This window comes from Brassica oleracea, chromosome C4 (assembly GCF_000695525.1).
Source record: "Brassica oleracea var. oleracea cultivar TO1000 chromosome C4, BOL, whole genome shotgun sequence".
NCBI classification, from domain to species: Eukaryota; Viridiplantae; Streptophyta; class Magnoliopsida; order Brassicales; family Brassicaceae; genus Brassica; species Brassica oleracea.
In genome coordinates, this window is record NC_027751.1 from 28620511 (window position 1) to 28639141 (window position 18631).

General features: G+C 35.4%; 5 protein-coding genes and 1 long non-coding RNA gene across 7 annotated transcripts; 3 read left to right on the forward strand and 3 right to left on the reverse strand.

The window, feature by feature from the left end:
• On the reverse strand, positions 1-2176 carry LOC106339854. 2 transcript variants are annotated; one of them, XR_001269241.1, is made up of 6 exons: positions 1772-2176; positions 1597-1669; positions 1434-1505; positions 1267-1338; positions 983-1080; positions 1-881 (listed from the first exon to the last, which is right to left on the reverse strand). It is a non-coding gene; the product is annotated as an uncharacterized LOC106339854 (long non-coding RNA). The 2 variants fall into 2 exon arrangements; XR_001269240.1 differs by having other exon boundaries at positions 963-1080.
• A 4031-nt stretch (positions 2177-6207) lies between these two features.
• On the forward strand, positions 6208-8157 carry LOC106339439 (probable aquaporin SIP2-1). The gene is made up of 3 exons (XM_013778247.1): positions 6208-6833; positions 7536-7796; positions 7879-8157. Exons 1-3 carry the CDS (start codon positions 6546-6548, stop codon positions 8041-8043), a joined length of 714 nt encoding a protein of 237 aa, XP_013633701.1. The 5' UTR covers positions 6208-6545; the 3' UTR covers positions 8044-8157.
• A 24-nt stretch (positions 8158-8181) lies between these two features.
• LOC106339440 (magnesium-protoporphyrin IX monomethyl ester [oxidative] cyclase, chloroplastic-like) lies at positions 8182-8819 on the reverse strand. Its single transcript, XM_013778248.1, has 3 exons — positions 8755-8819; positions 8587-8685; positions 8182-8513 (listed from the first exon to the last, which is right to left on the reverse strand). Exons 1-3 carry the CDS (start codon positions 8800-8802, stop codon positions 8250-8252), a joined length of 411 nt encoding a protein of 136 aa, XP_013633702.1. The 5' UTR covers positions 8803-8819; the 3' UTR covers positions 8182-8249.
• A 481-nt stretch (positions 8820-9300) lies between these two features.
• On the forward strand, positions 9301-10188 carry LOC106339403 (50S ribosomal protein 5, chloroplastic-like). The gene is made up of 2 exons (XM_013778204.1): positions 9301-9471; positions 9701-10188. The coding sequence occupies exons 1-2, from the start codon at positions 9387-9389 to the stop codon at positions 10054-10056; spliced, it is 441 nt and encodes a 146-aa protein (XP_013633658.1). The 5' UTR covers positions 9301-9386; the 3' UTR covers positions 10057-10188.
• Positions 10189-11648: 1460 nt separating this feature from the next.
• Positions 11649-12386, forward strand: LOC106341257 (heavy metal-associated isoprenylated plant protein 26-like). The gene is made up of 3 exons (XM_013780062.1): positions 11649-11758; positions 11855-11930; positions 12017-12386. The coding sequence occupies exons 1-3, from the start codon at positions 11711-11713 to the stop codon at positions 12370-12372; spliced, it is 480 nt and encodes a 159-aa protein (XP_013635516.1). The 5' UTR covers positions 11649-11710; the 3' UTR covers positions 12373-12386.
• A 2511-nt stretch (positions 12387-14897) lies between these two features.
• On the reverse strand, positions 14898-15951 carry LOC106337102 (calmodulin-binding protein 25-like). Its single transcript, XM_013776138.1, has one exon. It carries the CDS (start codon positions 15814-15816, stop codon positions 15106-15108), a length of 711 nt encoding a protein of 236 aa, XP_013631592.1. The 5' UTR covers positions 15817-15951; the 3' UTR covers positions 14898-15105.
• Positions 15952-18631: the final 2680 nt, after the last annotated feature.

An 18631-nucleotide genomic window follows, 5' to 3' on the forward strand; every position in this document is an offset into this window, starting at 1 on the left:
TAACTAAAAAAAAAATCAAAGTTTTATAGAGTTTGCATGAATAATGTTTAAGAGAGACAAATGCATCATCAAGTTGCTCCCCAACCGCATATGCAACTGCAACGGCAAGTTAGTGTGAAAAGCGTCTCAAGCCAAGCTAATATTCAGATACACTCTCAACAATCTCAAAAGCCAAAGTTAAAAGAGATAATCGAGATTCAAAGGGTAGCACACTTATAAAGGAGGGCTATATGGCAAGATCATGCCTGCTCCTATGCATGCACAAAACTTTTCCATGTCGTTTACCTCTTTTTCAAGTGGTTATGCCCCTGCAAATTTGAATTCCTCTTCCAAAGGCTACCAGTTCGTATCTACAGCTCCCGTTGTTCACCAGAACAAACATGAGATGGAAGCTGTTCAGCTCATGTCGTGGACCCAGAAAAGAATTACTGAAGACCCCATCAATGAATGGTCTGATGCTGTTTTTTTTTTTGACAATCCATCCAGAGACCGCAACTTTGTTTCTATTACTTGGCCTCCTACTGCAGCAACAACGATGGATGGATGACTTATTCTCAGCCTGATTCTGTTACTGCCACATCATCCCAGTGGAAAAACTTGCAGCCTTATTACTGACGTCTTACAATTCCTTAAAGCTCAGTTCCAGCAGCAGATACTTACACACGGACATACTCATATTTTTTGGCAGCACCATCACATGAAAGATCTGGTGGTCGCTCTTCTTCTGCAGTGAAAGGGACTGCTCCACATGGAAAAGTAGCAAGATACCTTAACATAGAATAAGAGTGTGGCATTGCCTCCAAGCCCATACAGTAAGACATTCTTCAATAGCTTCTTCGGTTCCATAGAATAGGAGTGTCTCCTTCATGGCGTCCTAGCCCCTGCAGTAAAAAAATTACAAATCCTTTTATAATGAGTCTGTCTCTGTCACTGCAACTAATAAGTATGTGGAAAAGACATACTTGAAGTCTGTCATTCTCACCACTGAGTGCAGTCCTGCTTTAAGCACATAAATTGCAGTAGGCTGTTCCATGTGATTTCTCTGCACCATTTCAATGTTTCTTTCACCAAGCCCTCTAGCTGGAACAGAAAACATGTCTCAGCTAAGTAAGAAACGAATTACCAACAAATAAAAAGAACAACAGCATTGTTTGGGGCTAATCTCTTTGTTTAGTAAGTGTTTGACGTGTTATAAATGAATTGTACTCTACACGTGAATGTTTGAAAAATGATCTAAATAGCATAACAAAAATCTTCTGCGCATACAATTCTTTTATGTTGTATGCGATGGATTCTCATGATTTCTTCCTCTTCTATAGCCGGAGTCCACCATGAATCCTAAGTGTTTCAAGAAAACAAAGAAGATATCATCACCATCACCATTTCTTCATAATCGATAAGAATTGAATCGCAAGCTTTCAGAGACATAGTACCATTCAGAAGACGTTTGAAGCTGCAGTCATATTCAGACCAACTCCTCCAGCTTTCTTAGATATAAGCAGAACCTGTAGAAGCATAAAAACTTTTAAGCTCTATGTTCCAATAATCCAATTAAAAAGCGTTTGAAGTTTTCTTAGAAACGATTCATCCACTTACTATTTTCTGTTTGATTTGATTGAAACCCTGTAAGACCTTTTCTCTCGCCTTCTGAGCCAGCTTTCCATCATATCTAAGAAACTCAATTCATGTTCCTCTCAGCAAATTAAATTCAATTCTTGCGGAGGTCAGACATAAGCAGTTAAGGATTCAGCGTGACTGTAGAGAGGCTTACAAAGAGCAAAAAAAAATATACGGCTGTTGTGGTTGAACATCGACCTGCTTTCAGATCAGCAAGTAGGGTGAATGAATTCGCCATTGTCGGAGGTGATAATAAGCAGAGATGATACTTGTAGTTTTCGTAGATACATCGGTCTTCATCACTGCAGAGATGTCAATTTATAGGAGAGCTTTGAACCACATACGAAGAGTCCGAGCTCGAATTAATGTTGCGTAGTGGGACGAAGCTTGTTAATGCTAGGATTAAAGGACCAAAATAATGGAAACGTAAGGCGTTTCAGGTTGTATGTTGGAGGCGGCTTCATCGGACAACGACGACGATAAGAATTTTAAATCAAATAAGGCATATGAAACCAAAAAAGAATTCTAGACCTGGAGAAAAAAGAACATGAAGCCCAAATAAAAGAACGCAGAGGAAAGGAAGGAAAAAAAATGGGTTTCGTTGATTTTTAAGGGGACAGGTGTCCTGATTTGTCCCAAGCTCTCTCATGATGTGGCTCTCTAAGGAGAGAGACAAGTCTATTTTATTGTAATAGATACTGTGGATAAAATTATATACTTTCTAACATGATTTCCTTATATTAAATTTGAAGATATCTTCGTTTTTTCCAAACACATATTTAAAATTTGTTAACCATAATAGGAATTTTGAGAAATCGCTGACTTTACTATCAAAATTAAAAATCTTGTAGATACTAGGGGCATTGCCTCCGCGCAAGTGCGTGGTTGTGGAAAGAGTTCTTGTTTCATCTCAATATTTGCTAGGGTTATTGTGGTTGTGAATTTTGCGTTTTGAGTTGTTTTTCAAGTTTTTTTTATTGTTATAGGGTTAGAGTTATGATGATGAACTGTGTATGCATTGTTCTCTACTTATGAAGGACTAAATTGTGTTAATAATGTGATTGATATAGTTCGTGGTGTTGTTTGCTGTGTCACCGAGACTTATTGTTTGTTTGTCTTTTTAATTTGTTTCTTGTACTGTTGAGAGTACATAAATTATATTAAAGTTGTTGAGAGTACCTTTTGTTTCTAGATATTTTTTCTCCAGTTTAGTTGTGTGTATTAAGTAATAATTTTTATTATCCTTATTATGTTTGTTATATGTTTTTATTTTATTTTTAAACTTGTTGCTCTTACCGAACCTTTAAAACAAATACATGAAGACTTGTAGAAATAACTATAAAATGAGTGACAGTTCTGAGTATTTGGGTTTTAATGAGTTTTAAACGAATTTATGCATTTCTCATAAGAAAACAATAGTATTGGCATGTTGACATTGGGCATGTAAGCTATTTTTATAAGACAAGAGTAGTGAGCAGGTGGAGATGTTGTTGCTGCCTTTGTGTCTATCGGGATTGTCTCTTGTATCTCTTGGTGTAGCTGTGTTTGTTTATCTTTTATTTGATGGGTAATATGTAAACAAAAATCATTGTTAGTAGTATTTATCAGAGTTCGTAATTTACTCTTCTTTTTTGTTTAGGTAAGTTCACTAATTTTGGTTGTCGTCTTCGTCTTCTTCGTTGTGAAAGTAAGTTTGTAAATTGTTAAATAGCTGGTCGTGTAGTTTGTATTTTTTTTAGCTGGCTTGATGTATGTGTCGATGAGTTTTAGTTGAGGTGATTGGTTTGGTATATTTGTTTTGAAGTTTATTTCTAAGATTAGACAAGTTTTGATTGTTTGGGTTGTTGTGGTTTCTTTTAAGCTGTAAAATAAAAGTTTGTGTAAAATTAGTTTGATAAGTAAGGGAGATAAATAGACGATCACAAAATAGGAAATATTTTTGATTATTAATGTTAGCACAAAATAGATAATAATATAAAGGGAATTGTGTGTTGATTGTTTCTTACGGATCAATGAGGAGACGGATAAGGACTCGAGTTGTTTCTTTGGTAAAGTCAGAGCCTTGGACAGAACGGATTTGCCCAACCACATCTGCAAGTTTAAATATCAGTTATGATATCAAAACATAATATAAACTCAAATGCAATATGATAATATACCTGGGAGTTATAGGTTTGTGTTCGCAATCACTTGGAAATTTTCGAACAGTCTAGTTATGACTGGAGGTTGATCTCAGGAACACCCGTGATGACTTCATCATTAATAGTTGGTGAGATGAAACGAATGAAGAATGGATTATCAGTTATGCACCTAACAACCTCAAAACGATCGATTTTCACAATGGAACCGGCTTTCAAAGATGACATGTAATGATTAGCACGTCCGGCAGGAATAAACCCATGAATCACGGAATCTGCAAATAATATTATTCAACAAAGAATCAGGAAATCAATTAAAAATAATTATATTAAATAAATGTGATAAATCGAAGATTAACTTACCTTTTCATCAAGGAAGAGAACTGTGATTCCCATAAACTCATTGTTTTTCTTGAAATTCAGGGAATCCCATAAGCGAGGAGGTTAGAGGCTATGCTCTGACTACTACGACCAAGACGGAGAGACTCGAAGGTTGAGTGACGGACACCGGAGACGCCGGTTTGAGGAACTGGAGAGGCAGAAAGAGACATTTTCTAGAAGATGGTTAAAGCTAAGAGGAATCAATGAGTTTTGTGGAGATGCAAATTGGGTTCATCAAAGATGAGAATCATATATATATGGTTTAGAGAAGGACTACAAATCATGAATATTTATGATCAAATGATTTAAGATGGGGAGATGAAGAGTTCGCCAGTGAAAAAATAGATTACGAACAGACACACGACGCAACTCTGTAACTCAGACTTGTCTAAGACAATGATGAAAAGAACTCTAACTCATATTAAACAAAGACAGTTTACAATATGGGAAAACTATAATTGTTTTTTTCATATAACGTGATGAATCTCATTTAAAAATGAAACTCATAATACACTTGTAGGCCAGGCCCACAGAGAAAACCGAAGAAGCAAGGATTTCCAACCTTCATAAATATATATTTGTTTCGGCCATCAATATACAAAGTATCATTTAGTTTAGTGGTATAAATGTTGATGTTTATATCTCAATAACCCGGGTTCGAACCATGTGCTTGACATTTTTTCACATTTTTTAAAAATGGGATCCACAAAATGCTGACGTGGTGCGCTGAGGAGAGAGCAAAAACTCAATCATTATAGTAGATATTTCTCTTTATTGTTATACTATGGATAAAATTATATAATACTGTAAAAAAAATTTGTTCTTTAGATATCTTTAAATATGTGTTTCAAAAAAACGAAGATATATTTAAATTTAATATAAGGAAATTATAATTAGTCACTAATCTAGGGGTGTTCAATCCGGATATCGGTTCGGTTTAGGTTCGGGTTTTTTCGGTTTTCGGTATTTCGGTTAGTAAAATATAACTACCATTCTAAATCCATATTTACTTCGGTTCGGTTCGGTTCGGTTTATATACCGTCGGTTTTCGGTTTATTCTGTTTTATACCAAAAAACATAATTATTTAGTTTGAGATCATATAAAATGAATTTTAGAGTCATATTGTCAACACAATCATTTATTAAAAATATATTACATGTTCAAATAAATGAACAAAAACGTAAAAATGCTTCTACCATCAAATAAAATCATCAAATCTATAATTAAAATCAGAGCCTGAAATTTTGAAAATAAAAATATGAAACAAAACAGAAACATGAAAGAAAAGTTTTTCCACTCTTTCATATTTAGTGTTCATTAAAGTCATTCTTTTTCGATTGAATACGAAACTCTGTTTGTTTATAGATAAGAAAAAAGTTGTGAAAATTTTTCATTAATTATTTTTCATCAAATTTATCATCTTCATATTAATTTAGTAAATACTAAAATAAAGCAAAAAGATTAAAAAAAAAAACGAAAAAAAGATGTCTGAATTGCGATGTATTGTTATTTAATTATAGTTCAATTGTTTTACGAATGGTTCTTTATTACTATAACATTATGGTAATAGTTATTAACACAAATTTAACTTATGTAACAAATAGATTTTCATGTATTGTTATAAAATAGATACATATTTATGTTTCTGCTTTTAAACGGTTTTGTTCGGTTTATTCGGTTTAATCGGTTATATACCAAACCATATCCAAATCTTACGGTTTTTATAAAATTATATCCATTCGGTTTATATGGTATATACCAAAACCAAACCATATTGTCTATTTCGGTTCGGTTCGATTTGGTACGGTTCGGTTTTACCATATTGAACAGCCCTAGACTAATCCAATGTTTTAAATTTTCGGCGTTTCGTTGCCGTCTTCCAAACGCTAACGCTTTTTCCTTGACAATTTTCCAATTTAATAATTCATGGGCTAATCTATATTTTAGGCTTATTTGCTAAAAGTCCATGAGCCCAAATTCAATTCGAATATTAAAAATCCTACCAACGCTGTAAAAATATTTTCCTCACCAGCTACCAAGTTGTTGGACCCTGTAAATATTTGTCCACCGTCTCCCTCCCTAGCCTCTCCTTCATGTAGCCAACAAGCTATATCATCGTTTCCGAAGTAGGAAAAACTTTTCTTTTTTAATCTCATGACAACAAAGCCAAAGATCAGACAGAACAAAACCTTTATTGTCGGAAGCTGACTCACCACCATATTATTAATATTAACCAAATACACAAAACGTCTCTAGCGTCAATTATATGCTAAATTCACTAGCCGCTAATAACCAATCATAATCTCGATCTCTTCTCTTTCATCCAACATTCTCCAATCATAGACAAAGCTTCCTGCTTTACGTTCATTCTGTGAATCTTTTCTTGTTTCTCATCGTTGGAATCGAAAATGGGTCGAATCGGTATAGTGGTTTCTGATCTTGTGTTGTCCTTTATGTGGACATGGGCAGGAGTTCTTGTCAACATCTTAGTTCACGGAGTACTCGGATTCAGCCGGAAAGATACCACCGGCGAGATCGTCCGGTATCTCTTCTCCGTCATCTCCATGTTCGTCTTCGCATTCCTTCAGAAACTCAGCAAAGGTGGACTTTACAACCCTTTAACCGCTTTGGCTGCTGGTGTCACCGGTGGCTTCAGCAATTTCATCTTCACCGTCCTGGTTCGAATCCCCGTTGAGGTAATGATGATGAATTGACATTCTCTGCATGTTATAAGAACTCATGATGATCTTTTTTGTGAATTATGTTTGTGTTTTTTGTGTTCTAAAGACTTCATTTTTTAGATCTTTTGTTCTGTTTTTGTGATCTTTTGCTCTGTTTTTGTTATTACAAGTAGAAAAGGATGAATCTCCGTTTTTGTGATCTTTTGTTCTGTTTGTGTTATTACAAGTAGAAAAGGATGAGTCTTGTGTTCTGTTTTTGTTATAACAAGTAGAAAAGGATGAATCTTTTGTTCTGTTTTTGTAATCTTTTTGTTCTGCTTTTGTGATTACAAGTAGAAAAGATGAATCTTTTGTTCTGTTTTTGTTATTACAACTTTTCAAGTAGACAAAATGAATCTTTTGTTCTGTTTTTTTTTGTGATCTTTTGTTCTGTTTTTGTGCTTACAAGTAGAAAAGATGAATCTTTTGTTCTATTTGTGTTATTACAAGTAGAAAAGATGAATCTTTTGTTCTGTTTTTGTGATTACAAGTAGAAAAGATGAATCTTTTGTTCTGTTTTTGTGATTACAAGTAGAAAAGATGAATCTTTTGTTCTGTTTTTGTTATTACAAGTAGACAAGATGAATCTTTTGTTCTGTTTTTTATGATATTTTTGTTCTGTTTTTGTTATTACAAGTAGAAAAGGATGAATCATTTGTTCTGTTTGTTTTTCTTCAGGTTTTAGGATCAATCCTTGGGGTTAAACATATCATCCATGTTTTCCCTGAGATTGGGAAAGGACCAAAACTAAACGTAGCAATCCATCATGGCGCTTTAACCGAGGGGATACTAACATTTTTTATTGTCATGCTCTCACTGGGACTAGCAAGGAAGATCCCTGGAAGTTTCTTCATGAAGACTTGGATTGGTAGTATTGCTAAGTTAACTCTCCATGTTCTTGGTGCTGATCTAACCGGTGGATGCATGAATCCAGCAGCGGTATGAACCCAAAGGAGTCTTTGTGATTGTGATGTGTTTGTCTTTAGCTCTTTGTTTATTTAATTGTGTGAGATTTTTGCAGGTTATGGGATGGGCTTATGCACGAGGTGAACATATAACACAAGAGCATCTACTTGTGTATTGGCTTGGACCTATCAAGGCTACATTGCTGGCTGTTTGGTTCTTCAATGTTGTGTTTAGGCCTCTCACCGAAGAAGAAGAGAAACCTAAGGCTAAGACTGATTGAGTAATAGAGGTTTAGCTTTCATATGCAATCCTCTTCTTATTAGATTTTCATAATGTGTTTTTGTATGTAGCAAACTCAACTGTAACAATCAGTTCAATAAAATCTGAATTTTGGCTAATACAATGTGCAATGTGAGATTGATAGAGAGCAGTAAAAGTATTTTGGTTCATAAAATTCCAAGAAATCAAGAACCAGCCTTCAAAAACTTAATAGACAAGATTAGGCTCAAACTCAGCAAAGTCAACAGATCCAGACTCAACAGGAGGCATGAGATAAGCAGCCAAGATCTCAGATACTAAACCAGCAATGAGAGGAATCCTCTTGAGGTTCTTGACAAAGGAAGGATCGTCTGTTTGTCCTACAGCCATCAGCTTCTCATTGATCACAACCATTCTATCTAGCTTCCTCTTGAACTCAGGGTTCTCAACATCCAGCACAGCCGGGAATATTCTAGCCGTGGTTCGGTTTGTCTGAAACAAAGTCTCAACATTTTCAGAGACACAGCTTACTTACTATTAGTCTCCTGGTTTCAAGTTAGTTTACCTCAATGATGACGTGCATGTCGAACTCCTTTGTGTTTAAACCAATACCTTCATAGAAATCAGTTCTTTGACAATCGTTGAGGTACATTGTCACATGAACCTACAAAACCAATCATCTTACCGGTCAGGCCCCACCATTTGGAAGTAGAGAGTTAAAGTGTTTACTCACCGAGAGGCAGAAGAAACGAGACCAGAGCGAGCTTGGCTTGCCAGTCATTGAGGAAGGAACTGAGGCTGAGCTTTAGAATTCGGTTATTTTTTTATTCGAAGAAATCTCGCTAAATTCTAACCAAAAAAAAATTGGTTCAGTTTGGTTTCTTGTTAATTCGGTTTCAAATTTTTTTTTTTACTGAAATTAACTGAAATATTCGATTTTAGTTAAGTTTCTTGTTAAAATTTGAAAATTTTGATCAAATTATGTTTTTTCGGTTTGTATTTTGTTTGATTTTGATCTAAATTTATAGTTTTGGTTAAAAATATAGAAAACCAAACTAACCGAAAATTCAATTTTTTTAATTGCCCAACTGAACCGAACTTTATAACCCAACTGAACCGAAAAGTGCCTTCTTGCTGAAATAATCGACCTTTTTTCTAAAACACATCAAAGCTAAACCGGACTCTAACAACAGTAAATATTAACGATTGTCAAAGAACTGATTTCTATGAAGGTGCAAACCGGATTGATCCGGATCAAATCCAATCCGTTCGTTAATAAGACGGAGAGCAAAGGGGAACAAAAGCTTATCCAGACACTAAACTTCAAATGACTGTCTGAAGGCGAAATTCTTCAATTCGAAGAAGATGTCACTTCTCTCTTTCAATTCTCTCGCTCCTCTCTCTTCTCTCTCTTCTCAAAGGCTTCAACTTTCGTCTTCCTCTTCACCAGGTACGCAGCTTCACTTGTTTCTCTAATCATCTGACGTATTGCTTTGACTGCATATCTCCATTACCGACCCGAGAAACGGAAAAGCTTCTTCCTTTGTTTAAAAGCTGAAGAGATGGCATTAGATTTTCATTGAGGCATTTCATCGAACACTTTATGATTTGATGCTTCTTTGGTTTTTCACTTGTGGAAGCTCTGATCTTTTCTAGTTTATTCCTTGTATGGGTTTCAGTTTTCATCCTTAAACCCAGCACCGTCGAGTCAAAGAACAGAGTCTCACTCAGTGCGTACAGCTTGAGCATTAGCCATGGAAGAGCAGCGATTGTGAAGGCAGCTTCTTCTGGCGTGGACGGAGCTGAGCCTGAGAGCAATGAGGAACCACCTAAGACTGTTGTTGCTGCTGTTCCTGTGGATAAACTGCCGTTGGAGTCGAAAGAAGCTAAAGAGAAGCTGCTGCTGGAACAGAGGATGAAGATGAAGCTGGCCAAGAAGATTAGGCTAAGGAGGAAACGTCTGGTTCGTAAGCGTAAGTTGAGGAAGAAGGGTCGATGGCCACCTTCCAAGATGAAGAAGCTCAAGAATGTTTAGACATGATGATGATATGACTGGTTCTTTGCTGTCTTTTTTTTTTTAATTCAACTTTTCTTGTAATGTTGTTTGTAAACTTTCTGGAACCATTTTTAATGCCTTTTGAAATGCAACCATTGTTCTTTTGGATTAGTCTCTAGCTGAAAGTTGTTTAAAGGATTCATTATGATTTGAATGGCCCTTCTATTACTCAAGTTAAGCAAGAGATGAGCTGCATATGAAGCTGATGCCAAATATGTAAAGGGATAACAGCATGGACAAAGTTAGCAGAAACCAAAATGAGACAAAGCAAACAAGTATAGCAGAAAACGTTTTGAGGATATCTACCACAGGGGCTCCAAGAGAGAGGACTGATTTGTTCATCATTTTGACACCGGTGAAAGTCTACCAAGTTCCAGGTTCACAGTGACTTACACCGGGTCTTAACTGGACACAATCTTTACCAAGCAATGCCATCCAAGGATGGATTATGTTGGAGCCGGATCGGACCGGACTAAGTTAAGCCACCGCAACGTTCCTAGTTTCTTGTGTTATTCTTCTAGTAACAAAACTATTTTTGGTTCAAGAAATGGTTTGTGATTATGTGTGTTTCTTCTCGTTAATATAGGTAATACAACTAAAAGGTTTTGTGATCTTTCTCGGTAATTTACATACACCAATTTAGAGGGTCATCTTTATATGTGTATCATATAAATCACATATCTTAGCTACGTAATACCAATTTAAAGGGTAATTCCAGCACATACTTGAGCGCTTTTTTGGCTATTCACACTTGCACTTCTATAACATACGTTGATTAGCTAATATATAACTGTAATTGTGTGTATATGTACAAGTTTGTAAGCAGGAAATCTTTACTTTTTGAATATGATTGACAGACACTTCGGTTTGGGTTGTCCTGACCAAAAATAACACTATTTCGTTTTTAACAAAAAAAATAAGTTCGAAATTCTTAAGCCTACGAATATGTGTTACGCAAAGAATGTCAACATATTACATAACTAATACAAGTCACATGCTTCCATTGGTTCCATATCATTTTTAGTTCTAAATTACTATCTTATTTTTTATATGCAATATGTTTAAGTTTCGTCATGCAGTAAATTTAACAACATATTGTAAAGATGCAACAGAAAGTTAACAGGATATTAGCAATTCAAAGATGTAACAGTAGTTTAAAAAAAGAGATGTAACAGCTAGCTATTTGATTGGTAAAACATTCGTTAGTTTTCGAAAGGATAGGACAAAGTTTATAAGAATCTAAAAAGTATTGAATCGAAATAATATTTTTCAAACCATACTTATGTTTATTAAACAGGAAATCCCTAAAACCGAAACAAAAATGGTAAACCCTTACTCTAATAATAAGACAATAATTAAAATGAAATAAAATAAAAAGACAAAGAAAAGCCCTGGCAACACCAAAACACAAGCTAATGGAAGACTTAAGACATAAGCTTTTTGCATCTCAGAAGACGCAAACGCGGTTACTTGGAATCATACACCAAGTGTTGTTTCTAACACGCGCAGACATTTACGCCTATATATATAGCTCACACATTATATTACACAACCAAAAGATCATACTGAAAGCAAACAAGATATATCTTAACACAAAACGTATAAGGCTCCTGGAAATATTTAAGAGAAGACAATGCTTGATTGGATGCATGGAAACTTTCGGTTATCCCTCGCTCTATCTGTACGTTGATTTACACCTCTTTGCCAAATATTCTTCAACACGCCGTTTATTATTTCTTTCGATCTTTCTAATGTATATTTTCTTCTGTTGTTTAAGGTTGTGGAGCTTCTGGTAGATATGGATTGCCAAGGATGTGAAACGAAAGTTCGAAGAGCCATTTCCAAACTCGATGGTAAGAAAAAAAAATACTAATCCAAACATGGATTTGCTTCATATAATGTTGGTTTTACTTAATGCAAATCTAATGAATATGTGTAGGAGTGGATACGGTAGAGATAGACGTGGATCAACAAAAGGTGACGGTCACAGGGTACATTGATAGGGAAGAGGTACTTAGAATCGTAAAACGAACGGGACGAGGGGCAGAGTTCTGGCCATTCCCGTATGACGGATATTACGGCGACTATTACACATATCCTTCTCATCAATATATGGAACAATCGAATCAGAAAATAAATAATCATGGAGAAAACAGTATTTCATACGGTGGGAACTACAATTTCTACGAAGATTCTTCTATCAACGGTTATTATCCTCGTTCACCCCAAAAAGTTGATGAAAATGATATTCATCTCTTTAGCGATGACAATGTACATGCTTGTGCTGTCATGTAATTTTTCTCTTTTTTTTCTTTGGTCATTCCTTTATTCATTTATTCATTTTGTAATTCTAGAAAACAAATGTTTTATAAAAAAAATTGTTCCCCTAAAATCTAAGTGTGATATATTCATATTTTTTTGACAACGTTATATTCATTTTATTCTTATACATTAATCACAAGGCCTGTAACAATTAAAACACAAAAATAAATATCATTAGGAATATTTAATTGGGCCTAGTATTAAGTAGTAATATAAGTCGCAGCATGACTTTAGGCCCCATATTCTATTAGTATAGTATACGAATATGTTATACAAGCGCGAATATGTTATACAAGCTCATATCCATCTAATTAAGCTGTGAAAGTGTCACTCTTGCTCTCCAATTACAGCGGTGCGTTTGAGGTCGACCATTATTTTCCTGAATAGCCTAGCGCGTTTCTCCTCAGTCTCGCCTTATAGAACGTAGATAGCGGAATGTCACTGATAGAGTTTGCTTATCGGTTCTCTCCAAGACCACACAACAAACTCAATCCAATCAATGTAAATCTTTTATTGAATTGAATAAGAACAACGATGTACACTTTGATATAGAAACTCTTAAGAGATCACGGCCTAACCCGATCACTCTGACTCAAGATCACTGGCTTAACCCAGCTGCTCTCACTCAAGTCTCACGACTCAGAATTCCACAATCAAAGCTGACTTCTCACAAACGAGGATTCTGTATTTTTATACTTGGTGGCTTATGCAACGGCAAAGACTCTGGGGCAGCTAGAGTATCTCTCCAAATGCTAGCTCAGCAAATAGAGCTACTGCAAGCTTATCAGTCATTCATCGACATGGTTTTAGTTTGTTCCCATCAGCCTTATGTTTTGAGCATATGAACCATTGTTGTGCCCAAACTTGTCGACTTGTATGGTCTTGTCGACATTATTTTCTTATAAGCACGGTAATTTTTTTCAGAAATAATTTGAGGAAACGATATGTGATTCATCACAAAAGCAAAGTCACTCAAGATGAAGGCGGTATAACCCAAGGAAGTTCCAAAGATATGCTTGCACTCTAGCACTTGCATTATAAAGTTTCTTTACACCATATATCCGATTCCAAGCAAACCTAACACATAAAAAATATTCATTTATGTCGTCCTCATTCGTATATTTAGAAGTTCAAAGACAGACCCACATGATATGATAGATAAGTGTCTGAATCTGATTAAGTCAAAGTAGATGATGTTTCTCTCATAAACCCCTTCTCAGGTGCAACCAACAACCACACTTGTCACCGTTGCGTTAGTCTTCGTTTCTGACTATATAATATATTAATCCCTGAGTCAATCCATGGTCCCTCCTTATATTTATCGCCGAGTTAGTAGTAGTGTCTTCCACCGTCCACATGTTCCTAAAAAAGATTCGGATACAAAATTTATTGTGCATAGATCCAACAAAACGATAAGTTCATCCAAATGTAGCGTTCACATTGGTAAATCGTTTCAAGGCATCCGCAATGGGAATCCTTAATCATTAGGAAAAAAATAATGAAATAAACAGTCGACCATACCAAAAGTTAAGGATTCAATCTTTAAAATTCCTAAATAAAAACTTTTTTTTAGTGAATCTTTACACTATTTGCGGGTCCCCACGACTACGTGGCGGCCTATGAATGGTCATCTTTTTTTTTTTAAATCCAAAATATCCAGGATTAATCTGAAATGCCTTTGTTGCTAAAAACTCCAATGAGTCTCACCGTTCCGCGTGCTCTGAATTTGAAGTATGTTTAAAGTTTACGTTATGTGTTTAATGGGTAAGTTTAATCACCACAAGACATCGGTGTCGTGTAATATAGGAATCAAGTGTTCAAACGGAAGTGACATTTTACTGTCAAAACTATGAGCACGACTGATGAATGATGATGGATGGATCTGATCAATGCTTCCTCTTTTGTAGCATTGACGTTGACTCAGCTTTTAAACTGAGCCTGACCCCAAGGTGGTATTGGAAAATAAAAAAAAATTGAAACTTTTAACAATTTCAGATTGCTTACGACTTTTCTCATACTCTATAGATTTTTTTTTTTTTTTTTGTCAACGAACTTATTCTCATACTCTATAGATAAATTACTTAATTAATATATCAAGAAATAAATAGGTCTATTTTCTTTGATTTTTTTTTTATATTTCACAACTTAAGCCTTTCTGAATTAAAATAGTCCATTTTCTTTGATTTCTTTTTGTTTGATCACCAAACCCATTACGAGTGTTTTTTAACCTTTTGTTACGATGTAATCTTTTGACTTGGGTTCTAGCACTATCGTTTACTTTGACATGGTCTCACGGGTGTAGTTCTTGGAAGATAACATTCTATTTTGTATACTGTTTAGTTGCACTGAGCTTTTCTTTTGCATCAGTAATTCTGGTATTAAATTAAAGAAAACTATATGGATTTGAATCATTAATGAATACATAATTGTGGTGGTGGTAACGTATATGATTGTCTTATGTGTGATATTGACAACATGTCCATGGGATCATCACGAAAGATATTCTTTAGCTTCTGTATTATTTTGTTAATTGCAACAAAAAAAATATAAAAATTGCCATTAACCATTGATTCATTAATCCCCCAACAGTATGAACAAGAGACTCCATAGCCACAAAGCTCAGGATGATAACAAGATGTTCATAACCAAACACAGAGAGATACAAGGGACTACATCTACAAACACTAACTTATAAATCCGACTCGATCACATAACTTTCCACGACTCAAGCGTAGGGAAGTAACTATCCAACTCCACGGCGGAACCACCGCCACCACCAACACCGGACTTCACCGTCGACGCCGTACTTGACTGAAAAACCGAACTCGCCGGCGCTGAAACAGAGCTAAAATCGTTGATCATGTTCTCCTGGTGATGGTTCGACAAAAACGACGACGTATCAAGCGTGGGAACCACCGAGGATGACGATGGTGGTAGCCTGGTAGCGAGCCTATGCGGCTCCGGCTTCACGATCGGAGAGAAAATGCCGTGGGAAGAAGAACCGATGAACTTCGCGCCGGTGACTTGCTGAACCATCTGCCGGAAGTTAGCCGCGTCCGCCGTTATAAAGGTTGTCTGAGACTTCTTCGTTGAGACTCGAGATCGGCGTTTCGCTGGTTTATCTCCGGAGACGCCAGGACCACGCTTCCGGTTCGCCCCACCAGCGCCGGAGATGTCCAGATCTGAGGCGAAGGAGACGTTAGAGAGCGTTTGCGGAGGAGAAAGATCGGCAACGGCGGCGGAGTCGAAGTAAGCCGAAGGAGAAAAAGGATCGGTGGGTGTAGATGTAGAGATGGATCTGTGAAGAGCTTTGGCGAGTATGTCACTGTCGTGATCAGGAAGTAACCAGGAGTCGATGTTGAAGCTTTGTCGGAACGACCAAGGCTCAACGCTCGCCAATCCATCAGACGACGCCATGTTTTTTTTTTTTAAAACCACAGTGAAATTCGAGTTCTAAGACGGTAAAAAACGAATATAGAATTTTGGAGCTCTCTTGTTTTTTCTTATAGGAGTGGGGGATGAAGTTAGAGAGTGAAAGAATGAAGGCGGAGGAGAGATAATAAATAGGACGGCGGAGGGAGAGAGTGTAGAGAGAGAAAACGCGTAGAGAGGAGAGAGAGAGAGATTAAGTAAGACACGCGTCAGCAGTGTTGTACGGATGTCTGACTCAGCTCTGTTTGGTCTACGGTCTTAATTGATTAAACCCATGAGTCCATGACCCAACTTATCCCGTATTAATTAACGATAATGACGTCCCTAGTCTTCATACTTGAGGATGTCGAGAGTTATTTAGCGTTATTAATTGCATCATTCTTATTCATTTTATTTTATGAATTTGTAATGCAATATAGTTTGTTGCTTTTTACTCCTTCTATTTTTTAATACATTTAATACATGACATTTTAGAAAGAAAAAAATTGTTTCAAATTGGATGATGTTTTAAATTTTAAATTTATTAATATTTTTGTTATATTACCATATATATTATATCTTCTATTTTGTTATTGATTGATTTGTAATTAGATAAATAATTAATGATGTTTTTGTTAAGAAAATAGAAGAAAAAAAATGTTTTTTAATCTATGTATATAGCTCTAATTATAGTGCGACATTGTACACTTATCTAATTTTTTGTGTCTGTCTAAATCTTATACCAACCTACAAACAATGAAACAAACATACATATCTTTTTTACAAAAAAAAAAAAACATGCATATCTAAGATTGCGAGGAAGAACATTAAAAGAATATTTGATAATAAATCCAACCATCCATGGTTTGACCCATTCAACAACTATACTACGTACGTTATTGAGTCACTCTCCTTTAATGTTCTACACCACATACCAAGAGTTTGACCTATTCAATGTTTCTTGGTATTTCCTTTATTTTTATTTTTTTTTGGACCGGGCGCTCTCTGGAATCTCGGAGGAGTCGAACCCGGGTGCCTTGGGATCCAGTTCACTCTAGTGTTTTTACCACTAGGCTATTTTGTCCCGGCTTTTTTTTTTTTTTTGGCGCTCTCTGGAATCCCGGAGGAGTCGAACCCGGGTGCCTTGGGATCCAGTTCACTCTAGTGTTTTTACCACTAGGCTATTCTGTTCCGGCCCTTTATTTTAAATTGCAAATTTTCGTAGGGGGTTTTTGCCAAAACTAATCCACAACTTGATTTTAACCCAAACCTATACCCAAACTTGAATCAAATGCAAAACTAACCTAAAAACTTTGTGAAATTACAGTTCAGCCCCTTGTGACCAAACAAAAAAACATAAGCTATTTTTACGAATATAGCCCTAGTAAGTCGTCTGAGTCGTCTGAGATGTTGGAAGTCGTCTGGACAACTTCAAAGTAAGTCTTCTCGTGTAGCTGATCTTAAAAATAATTTATAAATTTTTTAAAAAATATTTTGATAAGCGAAAAATTAAAATCATGTAATTATAAACAGTTTTAAGTGATATAAATTAAAATATAACAAAATTGAATTGTTTTCAACATAGATGAGTGTAAGTAGTGAATCATGGTATTCTTTGGTATAGGGTTTGTAAACATATGTTGTAGTATTGTATGTATTCTTAGGGTTAGCTTTTGGAAAGCTTGAATGTTTTTTTTTGAAAAATTAATTTTTTACCTATACGTGTTTATTTTTGTGTATAGTAAACACTTTTGAAGTTTAATTTGATTTTATGAAGTGTTTAGTTAGTTAATTAAGTTTAGGGGTTATGTTTAGGATCTAGACGACTTACATTTCAGTCGTCTAGTGAAGAAATTAAAATAGACGACTTACATGTAAGTCATCAAAATATTCCCGCCTAAAATTTTTTTAAACAATTATTTTCCCGCTTAAATAATTTAAACCAGACGACTTACTTGTAAATCGTCTGGGAAGTCTTCTATTTTAGTTTCCCGCTAAAAATATTTTAATTTCCCAGTAAAAATATTAAACTCTTCTGGACGACTTACAAGTAAGTCGTCTAGGAAGTCGTCTGAATCAAAAATATTTAACCTAATTGGATTTTTTGTCTCCCTATATAAAGAAAAATTTACACATTCTCTCTCCTCCTCTCAAATGGATGCAACAAAAATGTAATGTTCATCTTTCTAAAACTCTTCAACCCCTCTCTAATCTCTTTGACTTGAAAACACCAAACTTTATATGAATTTTTCAGTTTTGTCTCATGTATTTCTTACTAATCTATCTCTTTTGCAGGTTTTTAATCAAATGGTACTCATCTTCCACTAATTTAAAGGTAAATCTATTAATTTTAGATATGTATTTTTGTGTGTTCTATAAATGTAGATTTATCTAATCTTCCACTCATTTTCTCTATTTTTAAGTCATTTGAACGTTTTTGGATATGCAGGTTTTTCATATCTGGATTTGATATGCAGATTTTTCATATCTGGAAGACTTCTGAGACGACTTACATGTTAGTCGTCTAAAATATAATGCACTAGACGACTTCCAGGAAGTCTTCCAGACGACTTCCAGGAAGTCTTCCAGACGACTTCTTGGAAGTCATCTGGACTTCATGGAAGTCTTCTGGCGAAGTCTCCCTTTCATAATAGATCTGAGCGTTTTGGTAAGTTCTTATGTCTGATTTTTCTTCATTTGGTAACTTCTTGTTGTATAAAGTTCTTACTTTTTTCCCAAACTAAAACTCTCCAAACCCACTCTAATCTCTTTGACTTGAAAACACCAAACTTTATATGAATTTTTCAGTTTTGTCTCATGT

Coding starts and splice junctions, on each gene's coding strand:
- LOC106339440 (XM_013778248.1), bottom strand. CDS start 8,802: ATGACTGGCAAGCCAAGCTCGCTCTGGTCTCGTTTCTTCTGCCTCTCG. Junction 8,686..8,754: donor CTCGTTTCTTCTGCCTCTCG/GTGAGTAAACAC, acceptor TTGGTTTTGTAG/GTTCATGTGACAATGTACCT. Junction 8,514..8,586: donor ACATGCACGTCATCATTGAG/GTAAACTAACTT, acceptor ACTTTGTTTCAG/ACAAACCGAACCACGGCTAG.
- LOC106337102 (XM_013776138.1), bottom strand. CDS start 15,816: ATGGCGTCGTCTGATGGATTGGCGAGCGTTGAGCCTTGGTCGTTCCGA.
- LOC106341257 (XM_013780062.1), top strand. CDS start 11,711: ATGCTTGATTGGATGCATGGAAACTTTCGGTTATCCCTCGCTCTATCT. Junction 11,759..11,854: donor GGTTATCCCTCGCTCTATCT/GTACGTTGATTT, acceptor CTGTTGTTTAAG/GTTGTGGAGCTTCTGGTAGA. Junction 11,931..12,016: donor AGCCATTTCCAAACTCGATG/GTAAGAAAAAAA, acceptor GAATATGTGTAG/GAGTGGATACGGTAGAGATA.
- LOC106339403 (XM_013778204.1), top strand. CDS start 9,387: ATGTCACTTCTCTCTTTCAATTCTCTCGCTCCTCTCTCTTCTCTCTCT. Junction 9,472..9,700: donor TTCGTCTTCCTCTTCACCAG/GTACGCAGCTTC, acceptor TATGGGTTTCAG/TTTTCATCCTTAAACCCAGC.
- LOC106339439 (XM_013778247.1), top strand. CDS start 6,546: ATGGGTCGAATCGGTATAGTGGTTTCTGATCTTGTGTTGTCCTTTATG. Junction 6,834..7,535: donor TGGTTCGAATCCCCGTTGAG/GTAATGATGATG, acceptor GTTTTTCTTCAG/GTTTTAGGATCAATCCTTGG. Junction 7,797..7,878: donor GATGCATGAATCCAGCAGCG/GTATGAACCCAA, acceptor AGATTTTTGCAG/GTTATGGGATGGGCTTATGC.